Consider the following 21,977-nt stretch of genomic DNA (forward strand, 5'->3'; position numbering starts at 1 on the left):
TCCGAGACAAATATACCGTGGCCCGAGCCCGGCCCGGACCCGGGTGGATAGACTTCCGCAAGGCCCGAGCCCGGCCCACGGGCCGGGCCGGGTACGGGCTTTCGGGCTGGCCCGAGCCCGTGCACAGCTCTAGGCACATTGCTTAACCGCAGCACCACTGCGCCAGGAGTGGTATGAGGACTTCCATCGATCTATGAATATATAGTCGAAAATGACCCATTTCGCATATACGATAGAACCCCTTATAGTAAAATGACTCTGACCAGCAAAAATCTTTGCTATATCAGTTGTTGGTGACGGCATGGCTCTGAGAATTTTCGCTGGTAATTAATTGGCTACTTACTTACACAGTGTTGGTTTATAAAGGAAACGCTTACAAATACCTTCCATCCTGCTCTTACTGTCCCTTTATGTGACAATTATTTATTTTAAATTACCACATTTCATGTTATCAAATTTTCGATTTTGTTTACGTCTTGAGGAACCGCATTTGCACAAATACAATACACCTACAAATATAGAGCGAGTTTGATTTCATGTGAAAAAACAAGTTTTGCACCAACACGGCTTCATTTTCTGCAGCCTCAGCGTCGTTTAGACCAAGCGACACAGCCAAGGCACAGCAGTATCACTCATGCAGTGCATCGCGCCTCTGTTTCTTGCCACCACATCCTTGTGCTTCGCACTGCCCTGCTGCAAATGTTTGCCCTTTTCTTCCCTTCTCTACTCTTCACTGCATTTTTACTGCCTTTCCTTCATCAGCGACCCGCGCCTCCTTCTTTATTCGTTCATAGCCAGCTTTACTTTTTTTTTCCGTGCGCACCGCGCGCTCTGACTCGCGGCCCCAGGACTTTAAGAGGTTGGCTTCTCCTCATAGCTTCTGAGCTTCGTGGTGAAGCTATCTCAAAGAGCATAGTTTAATGTCTTTGGGATGCGTTTACCTCCGAATGTCGGCCTCGCGCGTGCCGCGTTGTCGTCATTCCGCGGAAGGTACGTCGCCACGGCCGGACGCTCATTACTATAGCCGTTTTCTTTTTTTTTTTTAAATCTTCACTATAACAGAAAATAAATGTAGTCATCTATGGGAGGCAAAATGGGACCGCAGTTTCACTTTACTCTATCCGAGTTTACTATAGCGGGGTTCTACTGTACGGGGATGAGCCCATTAAGGCTATCACGTCATACGCTAAAGGTGGAGCTCAAGTGTCCCCTCCAGTTTCATTGGAGTAAACTCAACTGTACTGCAAAATAAATTACGATAATGCTGCAAGTGCTAAAAATAAGTGATGCCAAAATATGTGCACACATGGATTGCACATTCACAAGTGCTAACATAACTGACACACATAGCATAACATAACATAACATAACATAACATAACATAACATAACATAACATAGCAACTTGCAGCAGTGCTGAATACGTCAATTTTGTCCATTCCCACATCCCTTGAACAGCCAAGGCTTTGCTGAAAACCCAACAAGCAAAAACTGACACCCCACAGAAAGCCTTTTCGATAACGCTTTGAAAGGAAAGCTTACCCTGTTTGTAATGTTGGCCAAATTATGAAATAAAGCATTAGGACAAAGTCAGGGCTAAACCTCAACCCAATGCTGCTGATTAATCCACAACCCAGTTTCCCCAACCTTACTTTCACAGTATAACTACTATAATGCAACTAAAATGTAGCGCACATAACAAGCAATCTCATACCATGCGCAAGAGGTGACCGTTCAAGCTTCTCTGAGAAGTTGTGGCCACTGGCAGTGGAGCTTGATGGAGAGCTGCTGAACACAGCATTTTTCACAACCTGGAGCTGGATGGGGGAATCTGCATTGTCTAAGCACTCCATGGCTTTCCTGAGGTCTTCTACTGGCTTGCCATTTATCTGTTCGAGTTCAAAATATCCAATATTAATATCAAAACCCAATGGTATCACACATCATGCAGCATACAGCACTTACAATATATGTTGCATATTGACACTATGTGCAGTCCTGCACTATTACTAAAACAAATTCTTGAAATACACTAACATGTTATGAGAATCAATAACTTGAAAATTTGTTTTACTGAGCACCGAGCCAAAATTAATGCTGAAAAGAACTAAATATTCCTTTCACTTTTCCTCAGAAATGCTGCAGTAAGTTCTGTTTGACAGTCACCAATGAAACGAAATTAAGACAAACCAACTATGCAAATCATGGTTTTGTTACCATCTGGACAGGGCTGGCAGCATCCTGTGGCAACACCTTTCCTATCGGCTGCTATTATCACAGCTACACTGCTCTGACATCACTTTCACAACACTAGGGATAAAAAAAAAACGTCACATGGTTTCAAGCGCTGCACTATCCCAAGCACAAAAATTTTGGTCCAAGACTTTAGCTAGCTCCTCTTTGTCTCAACTCAGTCTTAACCTCTAGTAGTCTCATGAACAAAAGCAAATTTGCAAAGTCAAGTAGTTAGTGGACTGATGCAGAAAGAACATAATACAGTCGAACCGAGACACAGTTGACTCTCGATGATGCTGATACGAATGTCGGGATGATACGAATTTGTAAAATTCCCTGCCCGCAGCGTATTCTGCACAATGTGCAGAATTTGATATTCCGAATCCTCTCCCGTGCTGCAACAAATGAACAGAATGCGCGAGCTGCAACCACACTCTCAAGCATTAAGTGCTGCCCATACATTGTCAACCCCGCAATCACCAGTTGCGCTAGACGCACCAGTAGCACTGAGTGGCGGTGTGCGGCCTGTACATCACCGACATCGCAATCGCCAGTCGTGCTGTACGCACCATGAGTAGTGAGCTGTGGCCGCATGGTCATAAATAAATCCAGTCATCAGTAAACAGATCTGCATAAATGAATTTCCCATGCTTGTGCACACAGATTTAGTACGTTTTGCAAGGCACGAAATTTCAGATGGTACGAATATTTTTTGCAACCCCATGAGATTCTTATCATAGAGATACTATTTATAACGAACTTGAAAGTGATCATGAAATTCAGTAGAGCCTGCTTACAACAAACCTGATGGCCACGCGGATTGTGTTCACTTCACTTCCAAAGTTCAAAACAAGTGGACTTTCCTTATTACAGCAAAAAAATAAGGTCAGAAAAAAGTGCCGTTTATTCTTTACAAAGCCCATTCTGTATATCTGTTTCTTCAAAGCAGAGCCTATCAGGCCGCTTGCTGAGCTCTCTAGTGCAATCATGTGCTTCTGACCTAGACACTTTCTACAGCTGAGCTTTAGGGACACATAATACCAATAGCAATTGAGGCATTCACGGCAACTGGTGGTAGGTCGACATCCTCATCTTCAATACTCGACAAGGATGCAGCAGCGAAGTTACCATAACGCATGCGCGCAAAATGTACAGTAGGAGTCAATCTTGTGTAAAGCGCTCTAGTAGCACATCAAGCTCCAAATAAAGCAACACCTCACAGCAGCTGCTAGGCTCTTGAAGCAACATTTGCGCAGAATTACAGCCACATGGACCTACAGACCAGATGGAAACTAGCACTTTATCTGACAACCATTTCCTACAATCCGATTTCAGTTTTTACTGATAGTTGCGCACTGCTCGACCGCTTTACACAGGGTAACGCAGACTGTCAGCTGTCTGCATACTGCCTGCACATGGCATTTTACGAATTCATATCATCATGAAATTCGTATCAACCAGCATCATATCATCGATATTCTACTGTATTTTGAATTTCTTGGAAACATCTTTGGAGGCCTTTATATTTCATTAAAATCAGGCATAGGAAACATCAATTTAACATGCCTTTCAATATGACAGTTCTTCCATCTTACCACTCTCTTAGTAAGTATATACAAAAAGACACTGAGCATAAGAAACTTACAGAAAGAATTCTATCACCGACAGCTAGAGTTCCTTCTCGAGCAGCCACTGATCCTGGGCCTATACGAGTGATGTACAGCCCATTTTCCAGTGTGATCCCATGTTCATGAGAGCTGCTCAAATTCAGGCTCAACATAATAACTCCACGACTGCTCATGGCTCTTCTCCTTTTCACAACCTGCAACGGATGATGAAACCATACAACACCAGACGGTAAAAAAAGCATTCAAGCACGCAGAAGAGACATAATTAGCTGCCACCATCTAGAAGCGGCACACCCATCAAAATACACTTACCAGAGTCAGAGATCCCTTAGAATTTTGGACTGTATCGCACAATGTTCTCTTATCCATTCCAGCCACATCAAGGCCATTAACCTTCAGAATGATATCATTCACCCTACAGAGAAATCAAAAGCAAATTGCACATGAACTACACATTTTACTAAGAGCCACACTTATTTATGAAAACTTCCAAGATGTCAATGATGCCACTTGGCAACACATGCAACACATGCAACTGGCATGAATACAGATTCCCATTCTCTGTTTTTACAAACCAAATGTAAAACAGTGACAGCAAAACAAGCATTGACCCTTTGACACGCCATTTTCTGTTTCCTTCGAAATAAAATCCTTTTCTGCCAAAATAGCATATTCAGACAACTTGCGTTTTCCAGCGCAAAATACTGTGGTCGATTTTTTGAGGGGTGTGCAAAATATCATACGAAGTGTCATAAATGATGAAAATAGCAACAGCAAAATGCTATGACATATCAAATAAACACCCCAAGGATCGTAGAAATAACTTTCATTTTAAGGTGCACATTACACTTGAAATTGCAGAAAAAAAATTGATGTTGCTACTGATAGCCAAATACAAGTCTGCACAATAATGGCGAACGACATGCTGCCCCGCTCATTGTTTCGTTAACTATCATTTACTGCGCCACACGGCACAAAAAAAGCTCATTTGTGAGAAGAAGGGTGTGAAATTCACATGAAACAAAGAAATCACTGGTAGGTGCAGCCCATTCTCAGATAAATCTGCGAGTTCGCTTTGTACATAATTGTGTACATAGCGTGTCATAGGGTTGATGCATACCTTATAGCTATTTCCATCAAAGAGACACTGAAGACAACTCCATCCAATTATTGCTCTCAGTAAAAATTGATTTTCTGGTTCTTTCTGGCTACGCTGACCTTTCACCGGCAGCAAAGAAATGAATTTATTGGCGAAAAAATTGGATTTCAAATTCTTCCCATCAGTTGATTCAAATTCGCGACGTCTTTACCAAAAAAGAGTGGTTGCCATCATTTTGAAGAACGTAACCTCTGGGATCCACACCCCAAAACTGCTGTCAACACATGCATTGTACTTGCAAGAACGGCCGGTGATGGCGACATCTGTATTTCCTTTTTTGGTCCGTTCTAGCTTACAAAAGCACCATTTTCGGCGAGAGTGGACTTTTGTAATCGGAACACAGCATCCCATCGATACAGGTCAACTTCTATCTGTCCTCAGTGTCCCTTAAAGCAACCAGCATTCTTTTCACCCTACACTACTGGTTTATTGGTTTATTGGGGTTTAACGTCCTGAAGCAACTAAGGCTATGAGGGACGCCGTAGTGAAGGACTCCGAAAATTTCGACCACCTGGGGTTCTTTAACGTGCACTGACATCGCACAGCACACGGGCCTCTAGAATTTCGCCTCCAAAGAAATTCGGCCACCGCGGCCGGGATCGAACCTGCGTCTTTCCGGCCAGGTTCGACGGAAAGACGACGGAAAGACGACGGAAAGACGAAGGTTCGATCCCGGCCAGCAGCCGAGCGCCGCAACCACTGAGCCACCGCGGCAGGGCTCACCCTACACTACAGTTTTTATGAAATTGTGAATATTCTTCCACCACCCTCCCTCTGTTCTGCCATATACAGCCCCTGAAGGTCAGTAATTTGTGGCACTATTTATAGACCACAATAAACCAGGACAAGCTTAACTTATAACACAGGCAACAAAAACTGAAGCCCACATAGTTTTTTCATGAACACCACTTGACATAACACCACCCTTTCAATTTTGCAAGGGCTCTGATGATGAAGCAAAAAAAAAAAAAAGACGCCCTGGGAGTTGAGGCTAAGGCCGTATTTTTCTAGCTTTTCAGACACCTTTGTGAATTATCAAGATTACTTAGTACAAAACTGCACAGCATAATAAATTGCCTGACACCCCCACCATGCCCTTAAACTGCACTAAAATGAACATGCACAACTGCACATACAAACACTTTTCTACAACGTTCACACTATCTATTATCAGAAAAAATACAATGCCACACTAACTCTAAGCAACTACTACCACTAGAAACCAATAAAAGCAACTCACAGCAGCTTTCCCTCCGCAGTTCCCCCTTTGAGAATGGAGCTGACATAGAAGTACGCAACAGAAGGCTCAGCCTGCATGTCTTCTTTGCCTCCGCTAATGTCAAAGCCAAAGTCACCTTCATACCTCTGAAAGGGGAGATGAGGGATGGGGAGGAAGGAGGTTGTAAAAACATTGCTCCTGCTTACCCGACAGTAAATGATCAACTACAGACCAAATTTTCACTAAGTAAGTGAAGCACGAGAAATTACACAAAGCAGAATCACAACGACAGTACCACAACCGATATGAATTTCTATTTAATACAAATTCGTATATTTGCCTGGTCAATGTGCCTGGCATACAATGTGTACAATTTTGGGTCTTCCAAACATTCCTGCACCACTATAGACGACACACACACAGGAGCACAGATTGCACATGTCGGCACTAAGGGCTGTCTTCAGTTAGTTTCTCCGCATCGCCAACACCATGATTGTCAGTTGCATGGTACACACCACAAGTACTGAGCAATCGGGCACAACCGAAAATAAATTCAGTCAGCCGTAAATTTGCATGAACGTGAATGCAATTTTTTGACGATACAAATTTCAGGTACATAACACCAATATTTTACTCAAAAGCTCTGAAAATAACAATTTTATAAGCTATGCGAAAGATATTTTAATTTAGAAAATTTCATCGAGACGGCACCACGTAAATTCTAGCAACATTGTAAGCATTGTGCATGAACCTCATCATTTGTCTATATTCATCATCATCTCCCATCGTCGTCTTCGTCGCAAATACCATCCCTGCGAGTGGCAATAAAGCCTGCTCCAGGCGTTCTCAATCTCACACGTGGTGGAGGTGGCTCTTCGTCCCCCTGTACCTGTCCCTAGTCCCCTGGAGCTCCATTCCAATTGCCATCTGGTTGGCCCACCTGCCCCAAAGAAGCACGTCGACCCAATTCGCTCGCAACAGTCTACTGTCCTTCCACCAGCTGCCACCGGCATGCTTCCTCTCGAGACCGATCCTTGTGCCGGCAGCCTGGGACCCACTGGCACCCCTATCACACCGCCGCCAGCCCAGCCCGCTTAGACGGTCAGCACCCGCCAGCACGACCCTCCCGTTTTCGTGGGCCTTTGTGGCGACAATGTTGAAGACTGGCTGCAGCATAAGCACAGCCAGCATAAGCGCATAAGCGCTTTCAACGGCTGGGATGCTTCGGTGAAGCGTATCAATGTGTCATTTTATTTGTCCCATGTGGCCAAGATTTGGTTTCTCAACCATGAAGTCGATATTCCTGACTGGTTCCACTTCACGTCGCAGATTCACTTATCTTTTCACCGCCGGCGCTGACCCTGCCGTCTAAAAAAAAAATTTGGACAGTTGCGTTCAGCTTCCAAGAGAGTCTTCCACACCCTACACTGAGGACGTGCTTTCTCTATGCCGCCATGTGAACAAGGCCATGCCTGAAGCCAACCGCGCTCGCCATTTCCTGGAAGGCATCGGCTCGTTCACCTTCACTGCTCTAGCTGCCCTTCATCATTACAGGACATTCGCACCACCTGCCAGCGTTTTGACGACCTGCAGTCAAACCAACTTCAAGAAACGTGGGATTCTCGTCCCTCTACCAATGCAGACTTGCGCATGCTCATTCGCTCCATAATCCAAGAAGAACTCCATGGCGCCCTTTTATTGTCTGCAGCCAGTTTCCCACCTCCTCCTCCTGCCTCCAGTTTGCTCCCTGCTCTCATTTGTTACCTTTGTCTACAATACTGCAATGCAACTAACAACCCATTACTCTCCCTTTTTCACTGTCTATGGCTGATCCCCTACCTTCTTCATGGAAGCATCTTTCTCTTCTATCCCCATCCCCTCTTCAACCCTCCCACGAACAATTTACTTCTCGCATCACCCATTGCTGCGAACTTGCACAACTGAACACAGAAGCTTGCCAGGCCTCCCGGAAACACAGTTATGACCTTACCCACCATGCAGTTTCTTATTCCCCTGGTGGTGAGGTTTTACTCTGGACACCCGTGCGCATACCAGGGTTGTGTGAAAAACTTATGAGCCAGAAAAAAAGAACCACTCATCTTTCCACTGAGAAGGCAAGGGTAGGTAAATGGGGGTTCTTATTATGACATACATATGAAGGAAGCCAGCAGTCACCAAAATCAAGAAAAACTAAGGGGAACGGTCTTTTTTTCTTTTTTAATTTGTGGTGTTGATCAACAGGAAATCAATAGTGCAACCATTTTCTGCCTGAAAGATAACTGGTTAGAAAGTAGAAGAAAAAAATTTACAGACTACGATAGTCGGCAATGCAAAGTATGAGCGCAGCTCTTCACACACCACCTGAGGTGGCGTGTATGTGTGCGTAACACGCCAACTAGTAGGTGGCATGTTACGCCACCATGGCAGCCACCTTCCAGGTGGTGTTCCGTTCTGCTACTTGGACAACCCGTTACGCCAACAATGTCAACAACAACACGGAATGCAGGAATGGGTGTGTAAGAGCTGCTATCTAAATGCAACCAAATGCCGCCAGTGGGATCCGAACCCACAACCTCCATATGTTGTGCCAATCCAGCCTAGAAAATCCAGTGAAAGCAAGTTTGGCTTCATTATTTGGCCACAGCGAGCCATAGTATTTCTGATGTCACTTCACGTGTTTGCATAATCACATGCATTGAATTTGTGCAAGTTGTAGAATCGGGCCTATACTAGCCAAGACGACAATCGTGTGTGCTTTGAGGACATAGTGGGAAATATCGCCAACTCATCTGTCGTGAAGTGTCTGTCAAAAGCAATTTTGTCGGTCAACTTGTTCAACTAGGACTCTTGATCTCAGCTGTACTGTATAATTGCTGACAGCTGGACAGCAGTTGGCACTGCCATGTAAATCCACTAAACTGCCATTCAATTCAACTGTAAGTCAACTGAATTACCACTGAAAATGCCCATGTAAGAGGAGTTTGGGGATTTAAAACAGCATTGACTCCACACTGCTGTATTTTCTGTGCACGAAAGTCACTCAGAGATGAAAAGCATAAATGGTGGCATATATCCCAAAAAAAGGAACAAAACTCACAAGGTGGACTTCTTTGACTTCAGTCTCCCACTCTTGAAGATCTGTGTCGATAGCGGAGTCCCTGCTATGATTATTGCCCACTGAATTGAGCTGCTTCATTCTCGATTCCTTCTCCAGCTGTGCTTCGATTTTTTCCCTGGTAAGCAGAAAGCAGAACAAGCAGAGATAAAAACATCTTTTAGTATAAATAAAAAGTTACTCCTGCTGCTCAACAAACCAGTACTGCAAGTAGCAGCGTGCCCTGCTTTCATTGTCACATTTCTCTCATTAAATTAAATACTTCACATTCCTTTTTAATCCTGCACTAACTGGCAGTCATTTTTTTTTTTCCTTTCAATCAAAACCACCATTAGCACCACCTGTAATAAAAAATGTTTTGAAGACTATACCAGGATGCATACACACTACATACTGTATTCTACTACTTTCTCTACTGTACTACGAAATTCGAGCCATGGTCAAGAATTACAGAAGAGATTTAAAAGCACTGAAATTGCACAGGCAACCTTAAACTGCATGATATATCAACTTAAGTTTCTTTGTCACCACAATGGTTCAACAGAAAATCTCAGAATCAGAAAGCTATCTTCAGTTTATCAAACCAAATGCATAAAATACAACAAATATCAGGTAATAAAAAACGCCTAAGTTCCAGCTTTGTTCCTTGTAGCGGTGATCATTAAAAGCCACACAGTGCCGAATTAGAGCAAATGTTCAGCAAATAAGACAGCCACATCCCCACAATAAGCCCAACACTCTGATAAAAAAAAAAACTTTAAATTTTCATAGACCCAAAGCAAAAAGAAAATGAATTTTTTGTTGTGCCACAAGAATATAAGTTTTGGGCATGCAGACATTCTTCAGCCTATATAAGTTTTGGGCATGCAGACATTCTTCAGCCTAGTAAGAGCAATCGTGAACTGTAGATGACCTTGCATACGACATGTAACTGCTCATATTCCAGCCCTTGAGCACAAAAGCACTTTTTTCAGGAGCACAGAGGTTGTAAGAAGCCCTCAAGGAACATTTGACAGAGATGTCCTCCCATCTGACAACAGAGCAGTTGCAGCAGAAAGAGCAGAAACCCACACCAAATTAGCAGCTGACTATGACCCTATATGTGATTTCTGAAGACATCCTTTTTTAAGACCTCCACATTTATTTATACTTGCTTCATAACAAGTTTACTGATAGTACCTACATGCTTACCCGTACCCTTATACTTCATGCACTTTTGTTAAGCTGAACTCTTGATAAGGTGAACAGATTTACAAGGTCCCATCAAGTTAACCTTGAAGCACATACTTCACATGCACAACGACTAATCATCTAGAGTGAAGTAAGCAAGCAACGTGGTGAAGGCCACAAAAGAAAATGCCAAATATATTTTTAGGAATGCCAGTGGCAACAACACGCAATTCCACAAGTATGAGGGGACCATGCCACATCTGATATCATCAATGTCCATAGCGTCCCACTTTTGCTTTTCAGTGTGTGCCCCTCCTGATCAGCTGGCGAACGGTGAGGCATAACAGAGTGTGCATTCAAAGTGGAAATTCATATTTGATGCAGACCGTCATCAGATAGATTCCCCTCTTCAGACATATCTTTTTTTTTTCTTCCAGTACCGCCACGGAAAATGGGGAGCAAACAGGCATTCTTAAATTTTTTTGCAATTCCTGTCAACTTTAAATAAATCAGGAAGTTTTGAAATTCTGCAAGGTTGTGAAGTCATTGAAGGAAACAAACAGTACACCGTTCTTGATTGTACAATGTTTCAAAACAAAAGTTGCAGCCATTTTTAGACCCATACACACAGAAGCTGATGAATAGGAAACCACAGGCCCTTCTTGGACTCTAAAAGAGCAAGCAGCTGCTGCTGGTAATGCAATAACACTTTGTACGGCACGAACATGCACTAAATGTACTCGGCTCCTGTCTGAATTTTATTTACACATCTTTACTAGAACATTGCCTGAGAAGTACCAATTTGAAAGTGCAAAAGCGGAGTTACAAAACCAGCATTTGTAAACCCAGCACATGGGCAGAATACAGCTAACAAGACAACCACAACTCACTTGAGCTCCTTGAGTTCCTTGGATGCTTCATTGCGCTGCCGCTTGATGTCATCCGAGTCCCTGAGAGCTTCGGCCAAGTCGCTGACAGCCCTGTCCCGCTCGCGCCGCAGCTTGTCACACAGGCTGCGGATACTCTCGCGCTCTAGGACAATCTTGTCACGCTCACTGAAGGCCCAATCACGACGCCGTTTGCACACTTCTGCCTCCTGCTGTGCCTCTGCACAAGAAATAAAATACCAAACATGAGCTTTCTAAATTGCTCACTACACTATAATCACTGAACACATGCCAAACCTTTTTCTCACTTCCTGGCCACAGCGGTCGAATTTTGATGGAGATGAAATTCTAGAGGCTCGTGTACTATGTGATGTCAGTGCGCGTTAAAGAACGCCAGGTGGTAGAAATTTCCGGAGCCCTTCACTACGGCGTCCCTCATAGCCTGAGTTGCTTTGGGACATTAAACCCCCATAAACCAAAACCTTTTTCTTACTCTCTCTTCCCCTTCAAAGTAGGTTGCACCACTACAATGTACCCCCATAAACCAAAACCTTTTTCTTACTCTCTCTTCACCTTCAAAGTAGGTTGCACCACTACAATGTACCCCCATAAACCAAAACCTTTTTCTTACTCTCTCTTCACCTTCAAAGTAGGTTGCACCACTACAATGTATTTTCCAACAGCCAACTTGAAATGATTTGGCACTAGCTGTTCCATTATTTTGCTTAGTCTCACTGTTTCCAAAAGCTCCAACAGATGACCATGCTACTGTACGAAGATACAACTCGTTCCTTTGAACTTGTAATGTCAGACATCAGGCAATCCAAACTAACGAGAACTGCCAACAAGAGAATTACAAAGAATATCGACCATGCTAGAGGCAGTAAGAAAAAAAAAGATTCCACCAAACATGCACTCAAAGTATAAGACTTGCCCCAAAAACACAGTCCATTTTAACAAAGTGGGCCAAAGCACACCACCTGTCGTACTCAGAGGCAACACTAAGAAAAAGCAACACCTTGCACTTTTGCAACTCCTGAAACTCTGTAACTCTTGCACTTTTTTCCTGTGCTCACACACTGGAAAGAAAAGTGCAAGAGTGAGCAGTAAGACACATGACGCCCTACGCAGACTGTAAACAGAAGCCATACATGAGTACCTGCTTGTGCGGCAAAGTCTACACTGGGCAAACGAGACAATGTCCTAATAAGCACTTGAGTGAGCCCGATGTGCATTATCAAAAAAAAGGCACCCATCTTCCAGTTCACCGGTAAGCCTGCTTGTAGAAGAATTGCATCGCCTGCAAGCCTCGCCTATCCGACTGGTAAAGTCGTGATAAAACAGCACGTGAACTTGCAGACCCCTTATATATCAAGAAAAGAGGAGATGGTGCTACGTGGGAGTAATTGTTTTTTCTTGTTTCTGTCAATAAGCACATGAATATTTGTGGTCCATCCCTTCACACATGGGTAAATGTGCAAGTACATTAACGCTCTTCATCAAACAAAGCTTGTTGACAGTACAGCACTCATCCCGTACCCACTTTGTCCGTGTCCATAGTCTGCACTTCTTTATCTTTTCTGAATAAGAATTTAATTTAAATTTTAGAAATTTAATGTTCCTGGCTGCTTCATTCAAGAATCTGCTACTAAGCATCTTCAGATCTCTATTGATGGTTGAACATTTGGGTGAAATATGATTATCACGCTATTAGCACTCTCTTTCCCTAATGCTGCTGACCGTGTTTGCCTAATGATATAATGGTGTCTTGCTCTCTCCTCAAGAGCCATTAACAGTCATTCTTTGGTGGAGTTATTCTTTGGTGGAGGTTTTTTGTTTCGCCAACGCATGAAGCCGGGCACCTGGAGCACGGGATTTTGTAAATGACACCCGGTTGTTTTTCTCTCGGGACGCGGTCTTTCGGTCGTGGCAAGAAGCGGCTTAATGTCGAAACAGCTTTGTGAGCAACATAGATTCCATATTTTCCCAGAATGCGTGCAAGTGCCTCGCTGGTTCCCCTCACGTATGGAAGCACCACGCGCGCGTTTCGTTGTTTCATTGTTGGCTGTTCCCCCTGCCCTCCGAGCCTGACGGCGACCAACGCGTTGAATGAAGCCACGTGTGTAGCCATTCTTCTGTAGGTCGGCAAGAACGGTGGCCTCCTCTGCTCTTTTCTCTGCTTCGGAGGAGCAGATTGCCTTTGATCTTCTCAGAAGAGATGAGACGACAGATTCCTTGTGGCTAGTAGGGTGGTTGGAATTTCGGTAGCGGCCGGTGTGGGTTGGCTTCCTATAGACACCGAACTTTAGATCTGCCCCTTCTCTTCTTATGAAGACGTCCAGGAATGGCAATGTGTTGTTTACTTCTCGTTCCATTGTAAACTGCATTATGCGCGTCTACTTGTACAAAGCAGAGCTTACTGCAGCTCTTTACAAGCTCCCCAGGGTGGTAATGTTCTCCTCATCGAGACTCTTGCTGCCAACTATCAACTTAGGGATGGGATATAACTAGTCATGACTGAAATGTCCACAGCAGTTGGTGGCAGGTCAGCCACAGGCTAGTGCTCATACTTGGCGCTCAAAGGCTTTGTCAGAGCACACAACTCAGCGATGCTGTGGTCCACATGAACGCAGTCATCCAAGAAAACATCAGGCCAACTATACATCAAGGACGTGCTGCCACAAATCACATGTGTCTGATCACATGGATTTTCAAGCTTCAACTATCGTTCATAGGCTCGTGCACTGACAAAAGTAGCACAGCGCTTGTGACAAAGATTGTATCAGCTGCACTGCCCGCTCTATGACACTGCCTGGGTAGCAGCGCAAACGATAGAGCCAATTGGGCAGGCACAGAACACCACTTGACCAGTAAGGCATTCAAACTTCTCATGTCGTTGCTAGCAGTTGACCCAAGACCATGGGCAGTGTCTTCGTTTTCGACGATTCCATCGTCTCGGGACCACAGCGCTTCTTCTTCTTCCACTCAGAATGCTTTGCCCAGCTGAAGAACACGCAGGAAATCATCGCCGCCGTAGGCCATTGGCGCGGGCTTGGCTAGTGGTTGCTTACTGCTTCAATGCCGCCTTTTTAATGCATTTTTAGGTCCACATGTTCTTTCTGGGGCGGGGTCACAACGGCTGAAAGATGATCTTCGGTCTTCGCATTTGCTGGAAGTGCGACCTCTTCAACTTCAGGGGGAATTTACTGCTGCGCCTCCTCGTTAGCTATAACCAAGTAGTGCGGCCAAAGTTGTTCGTTGTATCCGAGATGAATTGCCATTGCCCTAGTGCATATTTTGACCGTAGCAGCACAATCGTTCGTAATAAGTGGCCTTTCGTTATACCTGCAGCCATTCGACTGTATCAAGAAATATACAACAGAATGCCATTTGCTAGAGAGCATCACAAGAGCGAGTGCAATTCACGAGAGTTTTTAGATGAACAATGAAAGGCTCGGCAAATGTTTTCTTTTTTCTGAAGTGTCACGGAAATGGTTAACCTAAAAAAAATCTGCAAGTGCTCACCAGCCAGCTCCACCTGCAGACGTTCCATGTTACGGCGGAGGTTTTCCATTTCTTGGTTGGTCTGCTCAGCATCTGCCAAAGAAGACGGCAGAGAATCCTTCCGCACCACCTCTCCCCGGCTGGCATCTTCTGATCCAGACTGTTGGCTGCACTCCGCTTGTTTCTCCCGAAGGTCACTCAGCTCTTTGAGTGCACGATCCCGGTCTTGAAGTGCAGAAGCTATTTCTCGCTTGAGGCCTTCCATCTAACACAGCAAAAATAAAACATGCCATTAGTTCTTCTTCCTCGAAGCAATCTGCACAAGAATTCAAACACTGCCCCAGGTTGAAAAAAAATAAAATAATAATAATAGCAATAAATAAAATCACCACAGGGATCGCAACACTGGGAGCTTGAAGAATATCAACACCAAGGTCAAAGTGCCCACTAATTACACTGTGTTTCTCACTGCATGAGAAACTCTGGAAAATCATGCTGGGAAAGTAATGAGCAATTGTAAAAAATTGGGTCAATCTGAACACACAGAAACTGCATGCTTTGAATGCATTACATGAATACGATACAAGCTTAAGAATCTGCTCAAATTAAGTATGTGCTCCTCAAAATGTCAAATGCTGTAAAAGACCTGGGAACGCTGCTTTCCTCGCTGCCTATATGCCTGAAACCCCACGTTCAAGACGCAGGGGCCTCATTACACCCTCATTCAAACATGACAGCTTAGCAGTAAAAAATGGAGCTAACTCTTAACTCACCTCATCAAGAGATGCCTTGTGGGCAGCTTCGGCCTGCCTTGCTTTGTTCTGTGCCTCCTGCAGTTCCTCCTGGAGCCGTTCAATTTCTTTGTGAACTGAATCACGCTCAGACATGATCAAGGTATACTCCTGGACAGCTGCGTTACGCTCCTCAGTTAAGCGAGATAAGTCCTTGGAGGCTTTTATACGCACAGCCATGGCTTGGTTAATCTCCTTCATAGCTTCGTCTCTCTGCTGCTGTACCTGGACATGCAAAAGGCAACAGAGAACACGACTTAATGGTGTCACTTTTGGACAGTCACAACACCATGTACAGGAACCTTTCATCTGACAAGTACTAAAAAGTCCCAAAAGACCTAAGATATGCAACTGCATTAGGTCCTGCAATATTCAAGAAGACAAAGTGGCCCACCATGCAAGAGAAGTGTGTTATTTTTGTTTTTTGTACTTCAGCAATGCAAAAACCACAGAGCCAGACAGCCAACTAGACAGAAAACTGCCATGAGCGATGCAGATGGCCGCTAAATGAACACAAAAAAACTTACCATGATAACTACTATCTTCTACCAATACTGAATGCATATAAGAACAAATTTATTATCTCATGAGAGACAGCACTGAATATTTTTCATTTCTCCAGGCATATTAAAAAGCTTTCATTTTACCACACCCTTCTTGAAATGCAGCAAAGTGAAAGACGTACACACCACACCAATGGCTTTCATCCCAAGTGACATAAGTCAATGATATGGGGTGCAAAAACATGAACTTCACTATGACACGCATTGCCAGTGTAAATAATTCACAAGACACTGCGCACCTAACGAACTCGCAGCCCAGCCATGTGATGGTGCCCCGAAGCTCCAATGCTCTTCACAGTAACATGAGTGTTGCCCTTTGCTACCTTAAGCACAGAAAGCACCGGGAGTACTGCTAGAGCTCCATCTCATGGCCTGGCAGCAATGCAGGTTATGTGTGCAGTGGCTTGCTAACTGCTGACATCAAGAGACACCTATAGTTTATCTCACAAGTTGTTTGCATCACTATGAAAAGTACAGCTCTCATCCAATCAGGACCAAAGAAGACAACAAATAGTCCCTCAAATACCTGAGCAGTGTTGTAACTATTTTTTAAACAATTATTGCAGTAACTGAAAAGGTAGTCCAAAATGGTGTTTTGAAAGTACAGCGAGCATTTCATTCACTGGTTAAATTATCTCAAAAAGTTCAGATGAACACAGCACTGCAGAGGACTGCGTGAAGTGGTGTGCAACATTCATAAACATGGCATCCGCCGAGTCGGCAGAGTTTCCTGAGCGCAGCAGCTGGACACTGGCGTTCCTCCCTTTTACAGTGATGGAGCCCCCAGTTGTGGGGTGAGGGGCACAGAGGAACGTGTTTTGTAGAGAACGCCTGATTGGCTCAGATCGTCACAGCCTTCTAAGAACTGCAAACGACTTGTGAGATGAAGTATAAGCAACAGTTAAAACCAGGTAGAAATGTTGCTTCCCTGTTGTTTCCCTGTAGATATCTTTTGCAAGATCTGCTAACAATAAAGTAAAATTTCAAACTGCAAAATTATCTCAAAAGTCAAAGCAACCTACACCTAGGCTACACCACAGCAGAGGACTCAGGATTATTTTGGACCGCAATCTTTATCACGCAACTGAATCGACTTTTCTAGATTTCCCTTGCACTCTTGTAGCTACCATGGCCAAGAACTGAACCCACGATCACATGCTCAGCAGCCAAATCCAAATGCCATTGCTTCTGAGCCCCCATGAAAAGTGGCCCTACTACTCAAACTTCTGAAATCTAATATACTTTCTGTTTTCAATGGAACACAATGAATGAATGTGAACTAAAAGCTGCCCTGAAGCTGTGCAAGCTACTGACAGAAAGGTAAACGGTAAACTGTGCAAGCACAGAAGCTCACCATGTCCAATCTAAAAAATTAATTTCATGGTTTTGCTTTAACACAAAAGAAGAATTCGGTGGTAGGACAAGGTAGTTGTCACACTTTAGTTGAATGTCTTCACACATTCGCTTCCTTAAGCAGTGCAAGCATCATCACTCCAGGAAAGAAACAGGTGCACAGACGTGACACCTCAGAGAACAAAAGGATATGCATCCTGTGTTTCTTTGGACTAAATGAACAAATGCCTGTATCCTTATTTTTGAGCCACCAGACTGAACTACAGTCATAGATATCAGCTACATGCATTAAAATATGGCAAGAAAGAAGCCACCACTCACCACTGACATGACTATAAGACCCTGCACGGGTACAGCAATATAGATATGTTTCTGAATTCATGGATACTGTTTTCAGTGCAGTGGCCACTGATCAAAAGACCAGGCCAGTCACACGGGTTAAGATATTCCAAAAATGCCCCCAAAAAATTCCACCGGTATCATATGGCCCGCACTTAATCAGCATACACTTTGAGCACTAATATCCTCCAAGCATATCCACAGTCAGAGTTTTTCACACGGCCTTCTTTTAGAAGCATGCCTAGGACACACGGCAAATGCTTGGAGTATGAACACAGTTCAAGCACACCCAGGAATGCCACAAGTAAGGAATAATGGTTTCCGAATGCATGCCGACACCCTCTCAGGCTCAGGAAGAGAAACGCAGCTGCCCTGCTAGGGCCAATCCGTACCTTGGCAAGTTGGTCCCGGGCCTCATTGCGCTCCCGCAGGGCGCTGTCCCACTGTCGGATGGCAGCTGTGCACTGCTGCTGCAGGCCTGAGCGGTCACGCAGGGCTGCATTGCGCTCCGCTAGGGCCTCTTCGGCTCCCTGCTTGAGCCGCTGTAACTCTTCCTGGCAGAGCTCCAGGCGTGCCATGTGGGCACTGTGTGCTGCCGTCAGGTCTGCATACCTCTTGTGCAGGGTGTCATACTCCTCCTTCAAGGCCTTGCACTTCTGCCGGTAGGCTGCCTCCCCACCCGTCTCCATCAGTCCCTCCTGAAATGAGCATCAGACACAGTTACATTCAATCAGTGAGCTTTTAATATTTATTTATTTTTCTTTCTCACTCACACCTCTGACTGCTATTACAGGGAAGAAAACCAAAAACAAATTGCACATGCAATGGTTTCAGTCACAACTAACACAGTTGAACAGCACCATGTCCAACAACCAAAGGCGCAGCACGACAACAGTAAGATCGACATGAGGCAAAAAATTCGAACTTGTTTCCTGCTTTCTAGCTTTTTACACATGTGCCGTTTCATTAATCCAAATTTGTCTATATTATAACTGGCAAAATATTCTCCACCCTTGATAGCAGCATGTGCTCAGCAGCTCCTGGTATCTGTTGTGAATGACGTCGTTGCACTCGCCGCTTAGGTGGCTAGACAACAGTTGTTGTGACACCATTTTTTTGGGACCATCTCTCGGCCTCAATGCTGGTTGACGACAGAATTTCGTCTAATGGGGCTAGTAAGGCTTTCGCCTTAATAGATATAAATATGGCTGCAACCATGATGGCACAAACAGATCAGCTTTGCTGGCCACTACACGAGAGTAATATGCTACCACCACAAACACTTCTCGTGTACTCCATTTTGTTAGATTCATAAAACAAACCCTCTCAGAGCTACCCTACTCGAAACTTCAATGCACACCCTTTAATAAGAAATCTATTGATGAATTAGGCAACAGGTCACAGGTAACCATTTATAGCCAGCTGACAGAAGTATTCAAAAACTGGAGACGCTTAGGCTCCGCCTTAAGGTTTGGTTTATGGTTTATGGGGGTTTAACGTCCCAAAATGACTCAGGCTATGAGGGATGCCGTAGTGAAAGGCTCTAGAAATTTTGACCACCTGGGGTTCTTTAACATGCACTGACATTACATAGTACATGGGCCTCTAGAATTTCACCTCCATCGAAATTCAACTACCGCGACCGGGATCAAACCCACGTCTTTCGGGTCAAGCCAAGTACCATAACCACTGAGCCACCGCGGCGGCTAGCTCCGCGTTAAGGGTACGACGCTATAGCGTAATGGGTTAATTCCTATATATGCAGAAGGTCATTCACATCTTTGCATTCATAGATCCCAGGGAGTCCTCATACCTCTCATGGTGCAGTGGTGCAGCGATTAAGCGATGCGCCACTCTCAGGCGCTCACAACGGAAGGCCTTGCGCGGCCCAGGTTGCTATTCCCAAGTGACCAATCATTAGTTTAAGTGCCACCTGCCATGGTGGGCAGGTTATGACGCTGCAAGGTCACGTGACCTAGGTGGCCCACCGGCCTCCTAGGTTGCTCTCTGGGGACCACCTGCTAAAGCCATGACGCCGACAACACCAACGCCAGATTTTCTGCGCAATGGGGCTTTTAATGCTATCGCATTAATACTACATGGGCAGCATTATCTTCATATCTTCTGGTGCTATACTTTCTCTGACAAAAAAACAATGGGCATTAAAGGTGCGCTAAAGAGGATTCTGAGCTCGTCTTTTTACCACGGGAACTCGATCTGCACTCTTTGGCTGACCACTCTGCCATCGGTGGAGTGATACGTAGCGATCGGCGAAAGCAAAGAGCCCATGCGTATTTTTATTTCCGTGGGCCTAATTTGCAGTTATGTAGTCTGTGACTGAAACTATTTATTCACCGAAACCTAAAAGATAAAATAAAAGCGAAACTGAAATCGCCACGGTCTGAAAGGAACTCCATGCGTTGGCTGACTCCTCCTCTTTTTGGAGGTGAGTTAAAAAAAAAAGGCGGGAGCCGGGACGTTTACCAATTTTGATAGGGAAATCGGCTGCACAGGACAAAAATTCAAAGTTTCTACGAATGCTCAGAGAGTGTAGATCCGAGTTCCCGCAGTAAAAAGACAGTTTCAGATTCCCCATTAGTGCACCTTGAAGGGATTAACACACCAGCTCAACAACTCACTTGCTGGTGATGATGCAGGTCACTCAGCTCTTTCTGCTTCTCGTCAACAATCCTCTGAAGACGCTTCACCTCCTGCTCCAGCAATCGCTTTTCAGCAAGTAAGTCTCCATTCTCTTTTTTCATCAGTAGTGCCTCTTGCCAGTGGTCCTCAGCTTTACTCTGGAGAACCCAGAAAGCAATGCCCCATGCTCAACAAAGATGCAAACAAATTGTTTTTTCCTAAAGATTGCCTAGCTACCGAGAAGATTAATGCAATAGAACAAAATAGCACTCCGGCCCAGGAATACTCAAGACAGGTTTTCGGAAAGGCATCAAAACATCGCCACCTAAAGCACAAAAACTGACAATATACAACTCAATATGCATGCCGTCAAAGCAACTCAAGCCAAGCAATCTTGAAAGAAAGTCATGAAAGACCTAGAGACCAAAAAAACCGCTGAGAACTTTGTTCTAGCAGCCCTGGCACACAGCTTGGCATTGAAAGACAAAGTCTGCACATGTCAGTAGACCTAAAATAGCTAACCTCTCATTTAAAAAATGTGTGCTAAGCTCGAGCAGTAAGGAAAGTTCTTCCTGGTTTCCATGTTCCTTTATTTTTGTCAGCTGATAGGACACTCTACAGAATGGGACTAACGCAGAACTACTGAGAAAAATATATATATATACACAACGTCCCGAAATTATGCTCATACTCTTGATAAAATGAGCAACCTTATGGAGCCATTTAATATGCAGCAATGCGTAAAGCTGTCAAATATACACCAGCCTATTTCCCAATTCATCCAGCTTTTAGATCATACTTTGGGCCCTCTGTGGCACTGTTTGCATTCCAAAAATCAAGACAGTGAGAAGAACAGTGCATGCCTCTTTCTACAACCTAAAAGCTGTAAGAGCATCAAAGGAGTCAGCAAGGCCCATAAACTGAACTGGGTGGGCCAATCATGTAGAGGGCTTCATATTTTTGACAAAGGTTATACATGTAAGGACTGGCACTGCACAAGCTTAGGCAGAGAAGGCAGCTCCAACTTCATGCATTTTGATCTACTCCTTGCAGGAAAAAACCTATCCAGTAAGGCAAAATTATTTGAGAGTAAACCATTAGGTTTTTTTTTTTTTGTATGTCCTAAAACCCACCTTGTCTCCAGCTTTTCAGTATCACATATGTCATAATCAATTTGTTGTTTCATGCACACAACTTTCTACTTGCAAACTTGAAATAATCATCAATGGCTCTGCGTTAGATTTTTCCTTACAAAAACACTTCACTTACTCATTTTTTTAAGCTTAGCCCATTGTATGGAATACTGTGTGCCAGGCTCAGTTCCAGACCTAGCTGTCACAGTCAGGGTTCTCGGAACAGATGTAAATTAAACATT

General features: G+C 44.2%; 1 protein-coding gene across 5 annotated transcripts in view; it reads right to left on the reverse strand.

Annotated features, from left to right (window-relative positions):
• Positions 1–21,977, reverse strand: part of Dlg5 (MAGUK family member discs large 5) — a 77,991-nt gene that overhangs the window by 40,587 nt on the left and 15,427 nt on the right. For all 5 annotated transcript variants that reach the window (XM_089581003.1, XM_089581002.1, XM_089581004.1 and 2 more), the window contains 10 exons: positions 20,602–20,760; positions 18,355–18,660; positions 15,690–15,932; positions 14,938–15,181; positions 11,416–11,632; positions 9,338–9,473; positions 6,262–6,386; positions 4,175–4,277; positions 3,880–4,056; positions 1,714–1,888 (listed from right to left, as the gene is read on the reverse strand). In XM_089581003.1, coding sequence (XP_089437129.1) covers positions 1,714–1,888; positions 3,880–4,056; positions 4,175–4,277; positions 6,262–6,386; positions 9,338–9,473; positions 11,416–11,632; positions 14,938–15,181; positions 15,690–15,932; positions 18,355–18,660; positions 20,602–20,760 — 1,885 coding nt within the window. The remainder of the gene's footprint in view (positions 1–1,713; positions 1,889–3,879; positions 4,057–4,174; positions 4,278–6,261; positions 6,387–9,337; positions 9,474–11,415; positions 11,633–14,937; positions 15,182–15,689; positions 15,933–18,354; positions 18,661–20,601; positions 20,761–21,977) is intronic.

This window comes from Amblyomma mixtum, chromosome 3, assembly GCF_055824585.1.
Source record: "Amblyomma mixtum isolate Tamu chromosome 3, ASM5582458v1, whole genome shotgun sequence".
Classification (NCBI taxonomy): Eukaryota; Metazoa; Arthropoda; class Arachnida; order Ixodida; family Ixodidae; genus Amblyomma; species Amblyomma mixtum.